Genomic DNA, 20,718 nt, shown 5'->3' on the forward strand with positions numbered 1-20,718 from the left:
CAAATTTGTGTTATTCACAGATAGTATTTTGCTGAATTCCTTGAAATTAGGTGTACTGAAAAAAAACAATAAATAAATAAATAAATAAATAATGCCGACATTTCTCCTAAACAGGAAATTTCTCAACTAATCCCAGCAGTGTTGTGACTGCTGCTGATTGTTCATTCACCATGTGTGAATGCATGTGTGTTTTGGTGAAACTAGGTCTGCCATGCTTTGCACACACACATAGAGTCTTTTATGGCTGAAGGGCTGTTCACTTTGTCAATAAGATCCAGATGTGAGCTCAGTGGGAGAGGGGATAAAAATAGAGCGAGAGAGGTGAAGGAGACAGAAAGAGAAGCACGGAGACGGAGTCAGAGACAAGGCCAGAGAGACAGAGGCAGAAACAATGATCTCAGTGGGGGAAAAGGTGGAGGATAAACATACGAGGGGAGAAGCAACTGATGGGGTGAACAGAAAGGTGCAGAAGAGATGTGAGTTTGTTTTATGGTCCCAAATGTCTTCCTTTCCTCCTCCTTCTTCTTCTCTTCTCTCAAACAGAAACTCTAGGCCCTCTGATGTCACCACATTCCTACGGCAACATACACACACACACACACACACACACACACACACACACACACACACACACACACACACACACACACACACCCGTCCCACACAAACGGTTGCCATGGATGACAACGAATAAACATGGGGGTGACCATCATCTTTCTTGAGCCCAAAAAAAAAAAAGTCCATCGCCATCTATCCTGAATACAGTGTTAGCTGCTGAAAAAAATTCTCCCACTGAATTTTCTGTCTTTTTGCTCTGACAAACACATTAAGAGAGCTGCAGGATGGTAGTGTGTTTGTGTGAGTGTGTGTATGTGTGTGTGTGTACGAACGCAATGGTCAAAAATGCCTCCCCCAAACCCACTTCCTGCCCTGCCCTCTCAATGAAGACAATTATGGTTCCTGCGAGAAGGATAACACAGAAGAAATAGCTCCTTAAAAGGCAGGATCCGTGCCGTTTTCACCTCTGCGCACATTTTTCAAATTAAAAGCCAATACCGCGTGTTTTCAAATATAAAGAACATGTTTTTCAAGTCTGTATGAAGGAGTGCAGAGCTGAAGCCATTTATTATCCTTATGGCAGTTTCGTATTATTACAAAGTGGACAGTGACAAGGTGCCACATAGATCACAGGCTGGATTTCAAAGGCTAATAACAGTATTCTGCTGAGGCACAATAATGCTGCAACAGCCTTCTCGTTCACATTAACCTGAATACTAGCATGACTTTAACCTACATTGTTATGTAGATACCTTAACTTCAATAGAACTGATCAATGCCTGAGGATGTCAGGTGTTTTGAGGGTTTCGAGAGCATCCAACAGACGATCACTATTGATACAATCATTTGGTTAAAAAAGAAAAGAGAGAGTAGCCTGGTTCCAGACCTCTGAATCACTGCCCACAGCTCTGATTTCTTGAACAAGTTTTAGCTCTCAATTAAGGCTGTTACCTCATTTAGAGAAACATCCAGGCCAATAAGAGCTTTGGGGGAAGTTTTAACAATGAAGACGTTATCTTCCCAGAAAGAGCCCGAAAACCAAGATGGCTCGGATGAGAACATCACAGCTATACAGGTTGCTGTTAAGATAAAGGCTCCATTTGCATTTCTGTTTCTTTTACACTTGTTGATATAATGTATAATGTTTATGTTTTTTCTATGTTTTATTCTGTGTTGATAATGAAAAACAAGTTGGAAAAAGATGATGTCAAAACAAAGCGAAGTGCAACTAAATAACTGTTTCAAGACAAAAAAGGTATCACCCTCAACAGATGGTTTCCAAATTCAAGGTCAGATTGGGAGCTATTTTTAGGCATTGGCGTCTTCTAATCATGAGTGTTTTGTCTGCTCAGCCTTCATTCACAACCTTGTAACTTTTAACTGTGGTGGTTGCACTGAAATGATGATAATATGCCAGATAATAAGATGATACAACAGCCATGCAACTGGATGAAACAAAAATAGAGCAACAAAATGACAATGAATGTTATAATAAGTGTGCAAAATGTGTCAGACCCACTGGTATTTATTCCCACTTAGTGGATTTAGACCCCAAAATATTACCACAGGCATGTTTTTAGGTCCCTAAATGGCAAAAATCCTGCTGTTGTTATTACACTGGAGAACAGTAACCAAGATTTAGTCCTGGCCTGACATTTCTCAGGAAAAAAATGCGCTCCAGTGATGTTTAATGTGAATGGTATCTCTGTAGTGCACAGTGTGGACCTTCAACAATTTCTCTCCTCCTTTCACAATAACATTTCAGAACCACACAATTGAAATGCCAACTAGTGAATAAAATGTTTGAAGGGGGAAAAAGTCGAGGCCTGGTTGGAAATAAGAAGCCTATTGAGGAGTGAAGAAGGACCACATTGTTTCAGGAAAAACGGACCTGATTACCCACAACCCCTGGCTGTCACTGGGTGATGGGACCTTTGTGTGAGCCCTTCAAACATACCTTTGGACACACACACACACACACACAATTCCAATCTGCAGATAAATGGCAATCATCATTAACCATCATCATTGCCATAGTGATTACTGCTGTTATATTTGGCAAAATTTCCGCTCCACTGGACGAATATGAGAGAGACAGCCAAAGGACAGCGGGTCAGCACATGCACACACAGTCTCAGCCACTGGACGAAAACTTCATAACTCAACGGGCTTGCTAGCAAAGCTTGGCAAGACAAATACCTGGAAAAAGTTTGCAAGTTTTAGTTTGGACATTTCTAATCCAACCAAGATCAGATATAAAAGCAGTGACTGCGGCTGGTATCACTGGAAATGTTTTGATATGGTCGATTCTGGTTCAAGTATTTCAAATTAACAGCAGTATTTGTGCCAAAACTAAGTCCTAACTCACACTGGTATCTACAACTCCATCGCTGCCAAGGTGACTCTGAGCATGAAACTTGCAGGACTGATTAGTTTTGGATCTAATGCCAGATGAGGTATTAGGCCCTGTTCACACCTGGTATTAGTATGTGTCTAGGCTGATCCGATCACATGTGGACAGCTCTAAGCGCAGGTGTGAATGCATCCAGGACACATTGAGATTTGATCACTGAGGCCACATTCAGTGGTGGTCTCATTTCTTTAATTCCTCAGTACCCTTCAGATTTATCTTGTGACCACTTGGAGGACTAACCCCAGGCTGGAAACTACTGTCATATGCACTCAATGAGCTCCAGTCTTCAACTATCCAGTTTTGGTAACCCTGTGCCCACTGCAGCCTCACTGCAGCCTTCCTGTCAGCTCAAACCAGTCTGTCCTTCCTCCTCTGACCTCTGTCATCAGCAAGGTGTTTCTGTCCACAGAACTGCTGCTGCCTCTAGGTGATTTTTGTTTAAGGCACCACTCTGAGAAAAAACTCTAGAGACTGTTTTGCAGTAAAATCACAGGAGATCAGCAGTTGCAAAAATACTCAAACCAGCCCATCTATTACCAACAATAATGCTACATTCAGAGTCACTGAGATCACATTTTGTCCCCATTTGACATGAACATTAACTGAAGCTCCTGGCCTGCATCTGCAGGATTTTATGTATTGCACTGCTGCCACTGCTGATTGGATGACTGCATGTATAGGCAGGTGTACAGGGGTTCCTAATAAATGTGATGCAAAACACACTCTATTCATCAACTATGTTTCCAAGAACCTAAATTATTAGCTAAGTATATTCTTTAATTGTGTTATAAAAACCTGCAAACAACACACAATAGCAAAGAACCCTAGGGAACTGATATGCGTGACATTGTGACTGAAGTCATATTTAATTGCTTCTTATCATTTAAAACAAATTTTCTCACAGTCACTGAAACCAACAGTCTAGTTCACACACACTGATTAAACACTACAATGTATTTCTGTTATACAAATGTTTGCTTTCTGACTTTTCACTACTTTGACTACTTGCTTTTAAAAGGTGAAGCACAGTATCACATGAAATAAACCAGTGAGGAATCATCACAAATTCAAGACTCAAATGGCAGACAGGTTGGGAAACAGTCAGTTGGTTTGATATTGATGCTGATAGTTCTGTGTTTGTTAAAAAACTTGCCATTTGCACACACAGACTTAGATCCCTATCGTGTCAGCAAGCTACAACAAAGCCACAGGGAGTGACAAAGGAAAAGTGGAAAAGAGTCAGATAGAGAGAAAGCAGGGGGAGAGAGCGAGAGAGAAAGACAGAAAAAAGACAGACATGGGGAGGAAAGGGAGCAAGAACCCTCATCTTTTCAAAAATACACACACACTGACTCTCACACTCACACACTCCCCTATGCCTGTCTCATTCTCTCTCTCATTCACACTCTAACACACACACACACACACACGTCCAAGTTTTCGCGGTTGAGGTAAGGTCAACATGTTTTCAGGCTGACTCAGAGTTTTGTGAAAACTCATCTTGGGACAAAACATTTTACTAAAGTACAAAGGTTGGCAGCGGCCAGAGAGATCAAGCCTCTCAACTCTCACCTGAGAGGGCAGGACAGTCTGAGTGTTCATTGGTGATTGGTATAATACTCTTCTTGAATAGTAAAAAAATTAAACTAAGGACTTGCCGCTCAATTATTATATTCTCTCATTTAATACAAAGTATAAAATATTTGAATCCATCAATATATCTTCATAAAGTCACACATTTGTATACTGCTCGTGTTACATAGACACAATAATTACACCTGTCCCATGAGCACAAGTTAATAATCAGTCTCATGGACTATAACAGATTGACACACAAACACTGTCAATGCAAATGTAGAGCAATGTTGCACACAGTAGTACCATTCTAGTTACAATTACGTTTTCTAAATTCAAACTGCGGTTGAACTCAGTGGTGCCAGCTAAATGCTGGATATTAGGTCTGCTTGGTTAATGAAACTCCACGCCCAGTTTTCCCTAACTCTGGAGCTAACACTTCAACTGTGGAGGTGCTCTCAGCTTAAGTAGACAGTTAAAAAAAAGTCCTGTCTCAAAATGATTAGATAACAGAAAAGATCACAGAAAAGAAAAATACAAAGGAATAAAGCAGAAACATCAGCAAAAAGGATGCACATATTAAGGAGAAGTGTCCTTGTGGTACTGCTGACCACTATGTAAAATTTTCTGACAAGGCTGGAAAAGCAAGAGTGTCACATTAGTTTGATGTCAAGACATCTGTTCTGCCTGGATGAACAAACCAGTTGCAATTTCTCTGGTAACATACTTCTGCCTGCAAGTATTTACTCGGACAAAACTAGAGACTGAACCGTGAATGGCACGTAAACAGAAAGTGGTCCACGGTGATGTCCTCCACATGCTGTGGATGATGTAATGACAACATGGGGGCACGTGATGATGAAGTCCACATGATAGGGGTGATCTCACTGACGAGCTAATATGATGACAGCAGCGAAGAGCTAAAAATTACAAGACTTATCTAACCTCTGATTCAGCCGCCAACAATGCACTTGTGCATACACACATACTTAAATTAAAAGTTTTAACTGAAAGTTAAACAACCCACCCTTGGATGAAATTCATTGTTTCCACACTAATACTGCACAACTTAACTGAATCCACCGAAACTTAAGGAAAACTATCAAGAAACGATGAATGTGACTCCACTGAGGACTCTGGATCCAAAAAGTAGACTTGAACCGTGTAACATACATACACAGAAACACACAGAGGACCAACTCCACCTGCCTGTGAGGCTGCTTTGGCCTTCGCTGCTCCTGTCTCTCTTTTCCAATCATCTTCCTCCTCTCCCTGGGCCTTAATCCGAGATCCCAGCAGCCACTCAGGAACAGCACTCCGACTCTTCCAGCGTCTCCCATTGTCATTTTGACGAGAGTTTCTCAACTGGCAGCTAGAACATGATCCAAACCGGCGGACTGATGCCATAAGACGGATGAAGAAGAGGGTGAGAGGAAGACAAGGGCAGAAACAGAGGAGGGAGGAAGAAGCAGAGAATTTCTACTGTCATGTTTCTCTGGATGACAGAAGACAAATAAGAGAATAGGACCCAGTCAACCCACAGTTAGACCAAAGCCTAGACCATGTTTAAGAGAGTGTGAGCGCCTGTGTGTGTGTGTGTGTGTCCGACCACGCTGTAAACTATGCTAAGCTACACAGTGCACGGACGACACAGTTGTACCATTGTGTGAGTGACTGGGGTGGGCGCAGGCAACACGTTCATGACAATCAGTCTAAGTTCACAAGATAGGGAGATAATGTGCGAGAGCACAAACCCAGCATGTGCATCCATAATACTGTAACTTGACTGTCCGTTATTGAGTATGTGTATGCCAGTGTTACGACATTTAACTGATAAAATTTGAAAAACTATTCTGCTTTTGTTCTCAAAAACCCAATAGCTTTGGATAGTCAATACAGTGTTTTTTGTCCATTACAAACTAAAAATACATTGTGGCATTTTCACTGCAGCTTTTATCCATTTTCTTTCTTATTCCCAAAATGAATGAATGAATGAATGAATGAATAAATTAGTACCAACATGACATGACACGTAGGACAACGGCGCAGCCCTGCATGAGGTGAATCACCAGCAAACTGAAAACAGGAACTCTCACATCAGACATCTTTATGGCCACGTGGACTGCAGATGTATGACTCAGACAGAAAACTACAGGGAAGACCAACATGACTGAGAGAAACCCTGCCAAAGATATACCTAACTGTATGTCTATGGCACACACACAACCAATTTTTAACATATGAGCCTATTTGCAAATTAGTGTAAAGAACCAGGTGAAAGTGCAACTCATTTGTGTCACTCACAAACAGGTTCACTTGTACACACAAAAACACATCTCAGTACGTAGAAATCTGCCTGTGTGCACAAAAGAGCTGAAATAGCAGCTCTGCTAGAAAGTGCTGTTTCAGAGGAGGCTTTCCTTACATAAGCAAACTGCTCTGTAATTACACTGGGTGGATCCACGCAGACTGAAAGAGGAGAGAGTTAGAAAGGGACAGTCGGGAGGGGAGGTGACTGGGAAAAGAAATGAGGATAACAAAGAGGAAAAGAAGATAGAAGAAGAACCTGAACAGCAACTGTTAACAGGCTTAAACTGACATTACTTTCCACCGCTGAGCGACAGTGAACTTAAAAAAAAATACAGATTCTATCCTCAGAAGAGAAAGTTAAAGATTTTCAAAGCATATTTCAACTGTCACCAACCAAGGTTAAGGACACCCAGAACTGTTTTCCCACGGAGGTTTTTTTTTTCCCACTGTGAGAAACCAGCTGGAGCCTCGTCTTGTGATTTGTTCGCAGTGACACGATGTCAGTCGAGTTTACATGCATTTTTTTTTTTCAATGTTCAAAACCCCCTTCAAAAAACCTGGATTATTCGTACAATTGATAGGTCTAGGATTTTACCCTAGCATTAAAATCCTTCATTAGTATTGCTGGTACAAGCTAAACAAGACTAAAGAAAATTAAATGAATATAAACACTGAGAATAACACTGGAAACAGCAGTAAATACCTAACCTGGCCACGTACAAATCTGTCCATGAGCACCTCAAAAGCACAAGAATGAACACATTATATCTTCCTTGTTTAATACCTACAAAAACCAAAGTGTAAAAAATGGAAATTGTATGTTTTACAGGGCGTTTTTAGATGCCAGGGAGTTGCTAGACTGTTTATTTGTGAGGAGTTGGAAGTTATTGCCCCTTGTAAAACCACAACATGTTGTTTTTACACTTGTTTTTTTTTTTTATGGATTAAACAATCGAGAGTCAGAAGGACAGAGCCTGGCCAGTTGCTTCCGCCTGTTTTCAGTCTTCAGTGTTAAACTAAGCTAACCCACTGCTGGCTCCAACTACATGTTGACTGCACAGACATGAGACTCGTTTAAGAGTCGTATACCTCTGATAGTCGTATAAAAAGACAGAGACAGACAGAAAGACATATGGAGTTAAAAGAGCATGCTGCAGGAAACAATATACTGGCCTCTTCTTTAGCAAAGAGCTTTTTATTTCCCCTGGCTGCACAAATGTGAACCACTAATACACGCACGGTTATCGGTTATCTATCAAAATTACTTCAGTATCTCTTAAATCAGCTCCTCTGTCAACCAAATAGGTCCATCATTAAATCACCCCCCTCTGAGACACTCACACACTCACTGAGAGGAACACTAAACATTTGTGTTGTGCCTGTCCCAAAAGCAATACACCAGGGTGCATGTGTGTGTGTGAGAGAGAGAGAGAGAGAGAGAGAGAGAGGGAAGGAGACAGGCAAAATATCTCGAGTGTGTGAATGTGAGTAGAGGACGAGATGGCTGGAGGTAGGGGATGTTTTCTCTCCATAATTCTCAGCTCTCTTGGGACCTTAACTACATAGGAACAGAAACCATAGCAAAAAAAAAAAACAACAACACACAACACCAGGCTAAAGTCAGTCTCCCAGTACAGTGATCCATCCCTTTCAGCTTTCTACCTCCACCAGAACACACAGACAAGTCTGCAGTGTGACCTTTTGATCCTCTGATTCATCCCACCTCTTCCTTCTCATCTGCAGAGTCACGGAGACATTTAGCCAGAATAAACCACATCCTCATCCTTTCATCTCTCCCTCACCCTTTAACTCTCTCAGCATCCCTCACTTTCTGGACTTCACTTAATCTGAGTTGACCTTTACATGTCAAAAAAGAGCCCCTTGCACCCACACTATATCCTGTGCGCGTGTGTCCTTTCACTTTACTTTTAAGTCCTGATTTCAAAGGGGCAAGTTGCTCATTGGATAAGCTCCTTCCTCTCCTCTGGTCACTAAATAAAAGGTTTGATGGTGCACTTTCTAACCCCATTTTTTTTACAGAATAGAGGTCCATTAGCAGGAAATCTGATGGTTCTGTTGCACCCCCACAATTTCTGGTGCATGTTTTCCGCATTTATTTTGAATAATAGCCCAATCAGACTGTAAACGCCTCATTTAAATACCATAATCTAATCAAAGTAAAATGCCCCCTTTCTTCGACACATGCCCACCTGGGTACCAAATACCTGAGTATTTTGCCATCTGTGACATTTAATCATGGAAGAAAACAACTGACTCATGTGATCACTGCTACTTATGGCCAAAAACATTTGCAGCTCTGATCTCTATGTTCGGAAACTTTTCAGCATACTTCCCATATGGCCACACCACAATCAGTGATGCCACAGAGTCACTTTGCCTTTGACAGCTGATGGAAAAAACCCTGCCGTGATATCACTAATTAGCCAGACTATAGCCAAACTTGGATGATGATTGATCATTTTAATTAATAGAGAGCAGCAGAGTAGCATTTTTTGGGCATCTGTGATTCAGTGGTGACTCACCAATCTCTTTTTCCCTATAATGCATTTCTAACAGCTTCTCAGACATACCTTTAGACAACAGTCAAAACTAAAAGTTGCTTTTGTTGTGGCTATCTTTGTTGTGAAGAATGCAAAAGTCTGCCTCTCAGTTTCACCTGCAGTGAAACCTATGCCCCAACAACAATCCAGGTTACCACTGCAATATCTACACATCTCTACCTTTACTCTTCCTCTGCAGCATGACTACATCTGGGCAGGAGTGGGGCTTGCAACAGGAGAGTGAAAGAAAAAGACTGGGCAGAGGCAAAGTATTTGATTCCACGTGGGTGGCCTGATAAAACAAAGTCAGTCATAAATCTGAAGCTATAAACACTGTGCTTTTAGACCTAATCCATGCAGAGCGCAGCAAAAAAACAACCTTCTTGCCTCTTTCCTTCTCTCTGGCTTTCTGCCTTCCCCTCTTTGTCTCCCATTAGCTCGCCTGCTAGCATCCTCTCTAAGCCTGTACTGGCCTCATCAATTGGATCAAAGGTACTCTATGGTCAAAGGACTTTTGAGTTAAATTATTTCATATGACTCCAAAACACTTTGTAAGAAGAAGAAAGAGAGTGGTACATGGACAGCTGTCCTTTGTTCAAGACTAGACAAGAAGCACGTACAACCACATTAATATCGGTGGGTAAGTACAGACTGTGTCGGCAGCACTGATGGCAAGAACCAGAAATTGTCAGTGGATGACAGAACATAATCTTAGTCTTGTTTACTTAATTTCCATCATCCATGCTAATTTTAGACTTTTATTCAAGCAAGTTCTTACTTGTAGTAAAACAAAATTTAACACTGATGCCTCTGAGTAGTTTGGCTTGTTTCTTGTATCAAATAGTGCAATTTTAGAGAAAAAAAACATTTTATATTCCTGCAAATAATATACCAAAAAAGTATTGTTTTAAATGATGCCATATCAAAATTAGGCCACTAATGTATGACACAAACGAATCCTTGAGAGTCTTCAGCTCTTTTGGGAAGTTAAAGACTGTTATGCAACAAGAGGAGAAGGAAAGACGGGCCACATTCCTGCTGCCTGCTAAAAAAAAGTGAAAACTACTCAAACAGTGGGGAAGCTCATGCACACACAGACACACACACTCATTCAAGAGGTATTATAAGCCCTCAAACTGAGGGAAAAAACAATGTGTGTATCTTATTTGACTCTTTCAACAAACAGACACTGCTGTTTGTCAGTGATATGTTATAGTACTATTTGTTTGAACCTGTCTGTGCAGCTGATGTGAAGGAAGAGCTGTTCTGTACCTGCAAGAAGTGTTCATTTTGCACAGCGTGGACAAAATAAGCTAGTTAGCACATTTACTGGACTACTTTAGGAAACAGTGCACGAATAGATGAATAGAGCCAGTAGTTCTTTATACTATACGTAAATCACAACATATTACGATGGATATTGAGATATTGGTTTTGTGCATACGACCAGTCTGCTAAAACGTAGCACTTTCTCCCATCTTCTATTACGTCTCGTTCCCTCACTCCCCCGACTCCCCCTCCCTCCATCACTGTTTCATTCTTCAGTTCTCTCTCAGTTCTATTTTGATCCTGTAACTTTTTTTTAGCCAGCAAGTGTTTCCTTCCAACTCTCTTTTTTTTGTCTCTGTCTTTCTTTCTCTCTCTACCTGACATTTGGCTCGGCAGCCTGCCTCACACCAAGACAAACGTTATGACCTCACTTCACTGCAATGTTCCAGAGACACTAAAAAGAAGAATAAGATAACATGAAGAGGAATGCTGGAGAATTGGTATAAAAAAGATATATGGACATGGGGTGAAAGTATGCAGTGAAAATGCAACATACTGATATTGTATTTCAAATGTGCAAACTACCAACTATGACTGACAAAACAGCTGGACAAGGAGAGGAGACAAGAAGGGGATGAGAAAGAAAAAGGTAAATAGAGGCAAATAGAGAGGAAAAGTAGGTCTGAAACAAAGAAATAAGGTGAAATTAATGAGAGCTTTTGATGTGAGAAAACAGGAACTGCACAGTGGGTAAAACGAGCCAAACTCCAGTCTCCAGAAAAGGAAAAAGTTCCCTCTCTCTCACCTTCTTTCTTCCTTTCTTTATCCCTTCCTTACTTTCTCAGAACTTGTCTGCGCTCCATTTTAGCTTGGCACAGTTATTATTACATTCAGTCCAAATCACACACACACAGCCACAGTGCACCAGAGCTGTAGGGGTGCTGCTCTAAACACAGAGTGTTGGCAAAACTCTGGGCTCCAAACGTTCCAACAAGGCACTGATATATTCCAGACAAACAATATGCGCATGCACGCACAAACACATACACACACACAGAAAGAAGAAGAAGGGGAGGAGGAAACCAGTTCATAATACACACACATATGCAGGCGAGACACAAACGTCCACACACCAAACACAATGGAGTGCACATACGCACACGCCAGCCGGTAGTGCTGGACATCATCAAACACTTCAGTAACCACAACAACTTCCCATTTCCCTAAATTCATTTCCTGCCTCCTGAGGTCACTCAGCTAAGGACAATGGGTAAGGGAGTAAAACAATCAACAACTAATTAAGACTGATAGATAAATAATAGAGGTAAAAAAAAAAAAAAATCAATGGGCAAAATGGTCACTGCCACAGAAAACAAGACAGTAATGATGTAATGAAACTAAAGCCCTGGACGTTGTGTCTGCAATCTTCTGTCCTGAGTTCAGTTGTTGTTTTTAATTCTCCACATCTATGCAGTCACATCCATGACTGTATAATCACTTTGACTTCCAAGACCTCCACGAGAGGCAGTGTGTGTGTGTGTGTGTGTGTGTGTGTGTGTGTGTGTGTGTGTGTGTGTGTGTGTGTGTGTGTGTGTGTGTGTGTGTGTGTGTGTAAGCTGGGGGTGTACTATTAGTAAGGGTGGGTGTGTCTGGCAATTACTGACCACAGAAAAGAACTTTGAGTATAGTGTATCTAGAAACATGGAAGGATTACTGAACAGGCCTATCCAGCACAGGTCCAGGGGCCCAAGGGTTAGGGGGGCCCTGGTCATAGCCTGCAGGACATCCCATAAAGAGACACAAAATAGCCAAAATGAGACACAAAGCAGCCGCAAAGAGACGCACATGCATAGACACACACACAGACAAACACGCTTAATTCCCACTGCTCTGTGCTATATTAAACAAGTCAAACCTCAAGAGTGGCTACTGCTAAGAAACTTCACAGAATTTATCGGTATTTAAGTTTTTACACTTTAGCCTTATCATACAATGCTAACCTCTGTACTGTTATTACATAACAAGCCAGAAAAAGCCCCTCAGTGTTTAGACACTACTGAGTAAATGCAGCATCACAGATACATCCACACACACATCCAATCTGTGTTTGGGTGAACTGTTTATTATATCCCCTCTCTATAATCCTGGCACAGAGACAACAGATATTGAATGAAACAAATAAATGAAAACAGACTCAGAGACACACACACATGCAGCAGGCCTTGGTCCACTCCTTAATGCCCTTTGTCTGAGATTTGTTTAATCAAACTAATAACATCCTCTGATGTTTGTTTAACACTGCTCAGCCTTTAATGGCTTCTGTATTGTAGTACTGCTCCCAAATGCACTCTGAGACTAACCATATGAGTCCTGATCCACGGCACTTCATGAAAGCACAGACACAGACACGCACTGGGCGTAGGTGTGAAATCATAACAGTAAGCCAAATGTACAGCACAACATTATGTACTGATTTAAGACAACTGGTATTAGCTCAAAACCTATCTTCCATTATTACATTAATAAGATTCGCCACATTTGATCCATCTGGAAAAAAGTAGGCCCAATTACAAATCACTCACCCCCTTTTCTTTTACACTCAAATACAAATCAAGTTTAAAACCATACAAAACATGTACATTGAAACCATCTAATTTATATCCACAGAAAACTATTCCCTCACTATATCTGCCACGAAGAAAAGGGGAACCTTTAACAGCAGCATTAGTTCTTTGAATTAAACCACATCAAAGTTTAAACTGTGCGTAGTATTGCTTCTTTTCTGTAGAAAGTATCAATAAAAATCACACACCTGACATTGACAATGCTAAAAGGACAGAAAAAAAAATCTGAACTCACCACCCTGGGCTTGGTCCTCTGCAGGGTAGGCGTGGATACAGTGTCCTCTGAGCCCTTCTTCTGTGGTCCAGCTTCTGTAATTCCACTGGTGCTGCTCTCGCAGGGCCCCTCTGAAGCTGATACCGAACCTTCAACACCATCCCTGGGCACTAGAAGAGGCCCTGGGCCCTCAGTGTCTTTCTCAGCAGTGTTTAATTCAAGAATATACTTCTGGGTCACATCTTCGAGAGACGGAGCTTCATCTCCTGGAAGTTTACTTAAGGTTGGAGCCTCTGCAGCCCGCCGAACAGCAAGGCAGTCCACTTCCTTCAGCGGCTGGAGTTGTGGGGGTGGGGAGATAGGGATAAAGGTGGCGGGTTCACTGGCATGGCGGACATGCTTGGATCTGGTTTTGGGTTTGGATTGCACCGGGGGAGGGGGAAGAGGACGGGTGAGGTCGGTTTGGTCACTCTGATCCTCTTGTCCCTCCAAACCCCGTTCTGGAGGTTCAAATGGGTCCTCATGAGGGAAAAAGAGAGCCAGCCTGTTTGGACGCTTTCTGGGGGGGCGACGAATCATTCTAGGAGACAGGACCTCAGCGAGCTTGAGGTCAAAGTTAAACTTCCTCACATCTTCTTCTTTCTCCTCTCCACCTTCATCTATGACATCGTTATCTTCATCTTCATGGTTATCAGAGAGGGGGGCACACTCTGACTGGGATCGAGGTTTCTTGACTTTATTACTGCTGTTTGCATGGTGATGCGGCTCTGTTGGCAATGCGTGCTTAGGGTTAGCCTCTGGCTCCCACAGTTCCTCTCTTTGCTCGCTCAGGATTGGCTCACTGCTAGAAGGTGGGATCTGGCCAGGATGATCAAGCTCACTGATTGGTTGAGTGCTACCACACTGACCTTTACACTGAGGATCACTCTGAGAAAGTAAAGGGGCATCACTACGGCGACTGGGGTCACTGAATGACTTCTTTTTGGGAGCTTTGCCATTACCGTGCTCATCTGTCATCAGTCTGTCCATTGCACCTGGTTCAGCAACAATGCTCCTGATCACACCACTGTAGTCACGGACGCTATCCTCCCGGAGCCCACCATCACTGTAAACGGACAAGTCACTGGCCACACTGCCTTTGTATTCTGACAAGGTGGCCACAGGAGAGGCCTCTGGAGCCCCAGCTCCTCCTCCTTTGACAGATAGTGATCCTAACAGGTTGCTGTCTACAGAGGAAAACTTGTTATTCCCTTCTTCTCCCACAGAACAGAATCGTTGAGGCATGGGGTCACTGAGAGAGCGGTAGACTGTGGACTCCCCATTTCCAGCAGCTGCTATTGTTGACTCTGTATTACTGCCATTACTGGAATCAGAGCCTGTGTTGTTATTACCAGAAGGGGAAAACTTGCGCCGTCGACGAATTGCACTTGGAGTCGCAGGGGCTTCAAGTCCTCCTCCTCCTACAGTGGCCACAGACCCCTGCGACACTGTGCTGTTGGTGTTGATCTCCTCACTGGTAGAGATGACATTGTTGATACCAGCAGTATTGTTCAAGTCCATGATAATGCTGTCACTTTCAGCCATACGGGTAGGAAGAAGCGAGGAGGGAGGTACACTGACTTCATTCAGATGATTTGTACAACTCACGCTGTTCTCTGTCATCTCTTCTCTCTCCTGCTTAAACCCTTCCACCTCATGGAGAGCAGACTGCTTCCATACGGTGACAGGCTGTCCTAGCACATCCCTAGGTATTCGAGATCCCAAATTAACCCCTGCTGACCCCAGGAATGACCTCTCGGAAGGGTCAGTGGGGCCCGTCTCTGGCTCTGTCACAATCCCTTCATCTGTTAAACTAGACTCGTGGCCTGAAAGTTCATCCACAGAGCGGTCGTAGAACATGCTTTCCTCCGAGTCTCCCTTCAGTAAGGCTCTCTCCGTCTCTCTACTCTGTCTCTTTGCCTTCTCCCCGTACTCTGTGCCCCTGCTGTTTAGCTTCTCCAACTGCATACTTTGTCCATCCCTCTCACTCCTCTCCCTCTCCCTGTTCTCTCTCTCCCTCTCATGTTTATCCCTGTCTTTTGTGTTCTTAAATTCAGCCTCTTGATCTGTCCTTGCCTCATCCTTAACACTCACTCCTGCTTTTTCCTTCGCCTCAATTGGTTTCTTGACCGGGAAACATTTATCCTCCAAGTAATCATCAGTTCTTCTTACATCTACATCATTATCATCATCTTCCCTAGTGTTCATCTGGCAAATATCTCGAATGACCTGCCGTGCTTCCTGCACATACCTCTGCTGCAATGGAGTCGGCATCACTTCCTCCTCATCATCATCAAATCCATAATCTCTCATTCTTTGCCCTCTCCCAACCCTAAAATCCCCCCCATCACTTTCTACTTCCCTGTCTGACACTGACACCCTCCCTCCATCCCTCTCTCCATCCAAGTCAAGCTGCTGCTCAGAGGAGCTCCTCTTTGCAGTGCCACCTGTCAAGTAACACCTCACAGCTGGTGTGGGTTTGTCCGAAGTAGTGAAGGATTTTGCACGCCGAAGGGTGGCAGTCAGGTCTTTCAGTGATGGTCGACGACCAGAAGGTAGAAGGGTCCCGCCATGGGTACGTGAGCCCATCCTGTACACCGATGACCCCTCCACGGGCCCAGATCTGTCCCCTCCACTTGTTTTCCGCACCTTAAGCTCTGACAGGTCAGATTTCAGAAAGCTTAAGAGTGTCATAGTTTCTGAGGTGATATCAGGGTTGGACATAGATATTCTGCTTTTATTATCACTATCTACCCCACCCCCACCTGTCCTTAATGCCTTGGTCTGACCACCCCTAACCCCTGTAGATACCTCACCTTCTCTAGAAAGTACACTAGGAGAGGGGGTCACTACAGGTACAATCTTGGGGCGCACCCGCACAGGCGTTCGGGAGAAGTTATCTCCATGGCCAAAGCTCGGGGAGCGGTACATGGTAAAATTTCCATGGTAAGTTTTACTCAACATGGATGAGGATGCAGTTCTGCTAGTGCTGCCTCCTGCTTCACCCGAGTTAAAAATCACATTTGCTGCACGGTTGGCGCAGCTAGCCTGGCCCTCCTCCTTCAGCATCTCAGTGCTGCAGTAGCGGCTGCTGCAACGTGAACCACCGGGACTTGAAACAAATGGGGGGATATTGACCTTTGACACTCGTGACACACCAGGAAGTGTTGTGGAAGCCACAGGTGAGGAGATGCGCTCCCATTGCTGCACCCTGGCTCTGTGACTATGACCACTGGGTTCTCTTGCCGAGTGGCTCCGAGATACCGTTCCTGCAAAGTCTCCTCCTGCGTTTTGCTGGTGATGCCTCTCTAAGTGTTCCATTGTCAAGGCCATGTCACTGTCACTGTCTTCTGATTCGCCATCATGATCATCGTAATCATCACGGCCTGTTGCTAGAGCAGCTCCACTGACCTTCTTCTTCTTTCTCAGCGAGCGGCGGCGCACTGCCTCTCGACTCTGGGGGCCTAAAGAACCAGGGCTGTCCTCCTCACTGCCTGAAGATCTGCCAATGCCCTTAGCACCCCACCAGCCATTTTTACTGCGGGATAAATAGCTGCCTCCTCGCTCTGTAGCGCCCCTTTCTCCTCCTCTGTAGGAGAGGGAAGGAGCGGGGCCAGAGGGAACACTCCAACCACCTCCTCTTCTTCTCCTGGTGTGCTCCTCCTCTTCGTCTCCAGAACTAAACCTCCAGCGGGAGCTGAGGGGAGAGGGAACTCTTGCTGGGGCTCTTAGCTCAGTGGAGGGAGCTACAGTAGAGGAGGAGGAGGTAATGGCTTTATCTGGAGCTGGAGCAAAGGAGGGGGAGGAGGAGGTGAGGGCTGGCGCTCTAGAGGAGCTATGTGAGGAATGTAAACTATCCCTGGGCAGCCCGACCCCCTGTCTATCCCTTCTCTCCCTCACTGTCGGCTCCTGAAGAGAGGAGGAGCAGGAGGAGGTGTCTAAGCTCAACGACTGACTCCAAGACGAAGTAGCAGGGGGTTGAAGGTCAGGGCTGGGGTCAGATGTCAACCCTGTCGTCCTGGGGGTCTTACAGATTGCCTCCGCCTCAGTGCTGGGACTATGAGATCTGAATGGAGATGGGTTAATCCTACGGTAGTGACTACCCCCAGTGCAACTATGACTGCTACTTCTGCTGCTTTGTAAAGTATTTCTGCCAGAGACTTTGTTGTAATAAGAACTTTGTGTGTCTATGTCTGCCTCCTCATCATTTGAGTCCTGCTGGTGGTCAGCTTTGGAATCAATGTCCATACCATAACAAAATGTTTCCTTTTCAGCACTGCTTCCTCTGCTTTGTGCTCCAACTATGCTTTTGTGATGCAAAGGCAAGCTATTGGCTTCATTAGCTGAGCTGCAAGGTGAGAGTTTGTCATTTCTATCCGATAGAGGAGCGCTCTCACTGAGGCTGTGCTCGTGTAGTTGGCCTCTGCCGGCTGCTTTTAAGATTTCGCAAGTGTCAGTCTTGTGCTGCTGTGTAGCTTTGTTTTGTCTCTCATCAAAAAGTTGTCTAATTTTGGTGACACTGGGCCACTTGTCAGAGTGCAGGGGAATAAAGTCACTGTGGTGTGTAGGGAGATAACTTCTGTGAGATTTACAGGGTGGAGGAACCCATCTACTAGTAACATCCTCTTCCTCATCTGTTGTCAGAGTCTTTCTGTGATCAGAGGTGCATGCATTGATCTGTGAATAATTTCTCTTACCAGAGCTGCTGCTACTGCTGTCCGTTGACAAACGTGTAAAAATCCGCTTCTCACTTTTCTTCTCTGAGTCCGAGCCTGAAACGGAGTCAGTGCCAGAGTGAAACTTTTGCACTTTAATGTCTGTGAGAGACTCTGCAGTAGTAGTAGTGGTGGTGGTGGTAGTATTGGTATCACTATCGTGGAGATATCCACCACCGCTGTCCTCGTGAAAAGATTTACGAGACAGAGACCCGTCTCTCCTTGAGCCTCTGGCCCGGGGAAGAGTGCTGTACCCTCGCGTCACTGCTGCACCGTCTCCCGGTGAGGCTCTGCGCGTCCTGGCGGAGCCGCCGACGCTGCCGCTGCTACTGCTACTGAACTTCTCAGTGAGCTGGCGGATGGATGGAGAAATAGAGGAGAGAGGAGTGGAGGAGCCTCTCTTTGGATCTGCGGTTGGGAGGCCGGCGGTGGTGGCAGAGATTTTGGAAACTTTTCTTGACACACTGACATTACGCGTCGCCAAAGGCTGTTCTGCTTTGCTGAGCTCCGGGGGAAGGGCGACGCCAGCTGCCTCCAAATCCTCTGATTTGTGTTGCTGGTCCTCACTACTGTTGGCGCTCCAGGACCCCAACTTTTTGAAAGAGACGCTGCGATACACAGCCGCATTCTTCCTCTCTCTTCCTGCCATTGTTCATGTCTTTCTCTGGTAGATTTCACACACACATTTTCACTTCACGGATATTACAGGTCCAAGCACCTTTTTGAACAGTGGTCAATTTCCTCCCCGACAAGCAGCCTAACGGCATGAAAACAATCACTAACAAAAAAAAAAAAAACTTAATTGCTGGCAAATCCTCAAACCGCACTGAAACGAGGTTAGGCAAGTGATAAACTTTTCACTTAGTAAGTAGGTGAGTGCTGCCCTGTTGCAAAAACTTACATGTTGTCGATTCCCGAAACCGCATCCGTGCAAGGAGTAAAAGCGCTACAAGTAGTTTTTTTTGGCCAAAACTTTCCCAACCTGTTCACAAACACAACTTTTCCATCGTTATCCCTCACTTTTTCTATACCTCTGCCCATCGCCAGGGTAGCACGCCTGCACGGGCCCGACGCATCATTTCACTGTTAATTCCCAATCTGTTTGTGGATTCCTTGTTTTGACATGATTTGGGGTTTTTTCCGTGACTTATGTTGTTTTTTTTGCATGTTAATGCCTGAGATAGGGCAGAAGAGGGTGGGCGGGGACTAGGGGTATAGGGGCTGTCATAGCCCCCTCGGGGATTGAGAGGAAAAGCTTTTTCTTTTTTGATAGCAGAAGGCAGATACTGTGGACAAACTAGATGTAATTATAGCCCATTCCCCTGCGAAAAAGACAGCAGTACTGTCAAGAGTTTTATACAGAAAAGAACTACACATTTTAAAGATAAAATTTGGACCTGCAGCATTTTTGTAAAACTTCTTAGTTATATAGAGAAATATCCCTAAGAAGATATCACAATAAACCACACTGATTCCTGAAATATAGCATAAAGTTTACTGTATTTCTGTCTTTAGAGGTGAAGACTCAGAAGAGGCCAGATAATGATACACACTGATTTAATCTGCATTGGTAACTGCATATTCAGCAGCTCCTCTGTACCAGAGTGTGTTATGATGGTGTTGGTGAATTAGTGTGTCAGCATCCAAGAGAGGGCGGGGGTCAAAGAAAAAAGTTTGCACTCATGCACAATAACCCCTCTGTGGTGCTTCCCATGTGGCCGTCTGGTTAACAGGTCCTTTTGTTCCAAAGGGGAATTCTGTGTTACATTCACTCAGAGAGGAGGAGACGCGTGCAGCAGCGCCCTCCACAGGATGAAAAGGTCAGGTCACTGGTGAGAATACACTGATTTAATAAAGTGACATCTGTGACAGTTAGTTTGGATGCAAATTCAATGAACTCACAGAATTTGTCTCCAGTTCTGTATCACTGAAGCAGGATTCAGTTGTTTTTATAACAAATTGCTGAATTTCCTGCACAATTTTAACCAGTTAACCTCATAGAACTGCTCCAGTATTTCAAATCTTTCCACTACACAATCTCCATCTGTTGGCTGTTTTTACAGTTCATCTTTATTCACTTTAGAAAGCGTGCACTCAAGTTTTGAGGTAATATGAATTTGGCCTAATAAATTGCAAGGAAATTTGTACCAGATACTGTCATGTTGCCAGGCGAAATTACATACAAGTTGTCACTGTCAGGGAAGTTACATAGAGAAAAGAACAAGCAACACAATCTCCTCCATCACCATTTAACTCTTAGATATATGTAACGTGGAGGGTGGGGTGTTAAATAAAAAAATATTTTTTGTGACTGTTTGCATGACTTTTTTAATGGTTATTTTCCGTTAGTTTTACATTAGGACAGCAACCAAAATATTTTCACAAGTAACTCAAGGAGGCTGCACAGTAAGAAGAAAAAAACAAATGTTTCATCAACATA

General features: G+C 43.8%; 1 protein-coding gene across 1 annotated transcript in view; it reads right to left on the minus strand.

The window, feature by feature from the left end:
- Positions 1-19,379, minus strand: part of LOC121187054 (rho guanine nucleotide exchange factor 17-like) — a 63,728-nt gene extending 44,349 nt beyond the window's left edge. Inside the window, exon 1 of the mRNA XM_041046129.1 lies at positions 13,546-19,379. Coding sequence (XP_040902063.1) covers positions 13,546-18,927 — 5,382 coding nt within the window. The 5' untranslated portion in view covers positions 18,928-19,379. The remainder of the gene's footprint in view (positions 1-13,545) is intronic.
- Between the last annotated feature and the right edge of the window lie 1,339 nt (positions 19,380-20,718).

Source organism: Toxotes jaculatrix, chromosome 9, assembly GCF_017976425.1.
Source record: "Toxotes jaculatrix isolate fToxJac2 chromosome 9, fToxJac2.pri, whole genome shotgun sequence".
Lineage (NCBI taxonomy): Eukaryota > Metazoa > Chordata > Actinopteri > Toxotidae > Toxotes > Toxotes jaculatrix.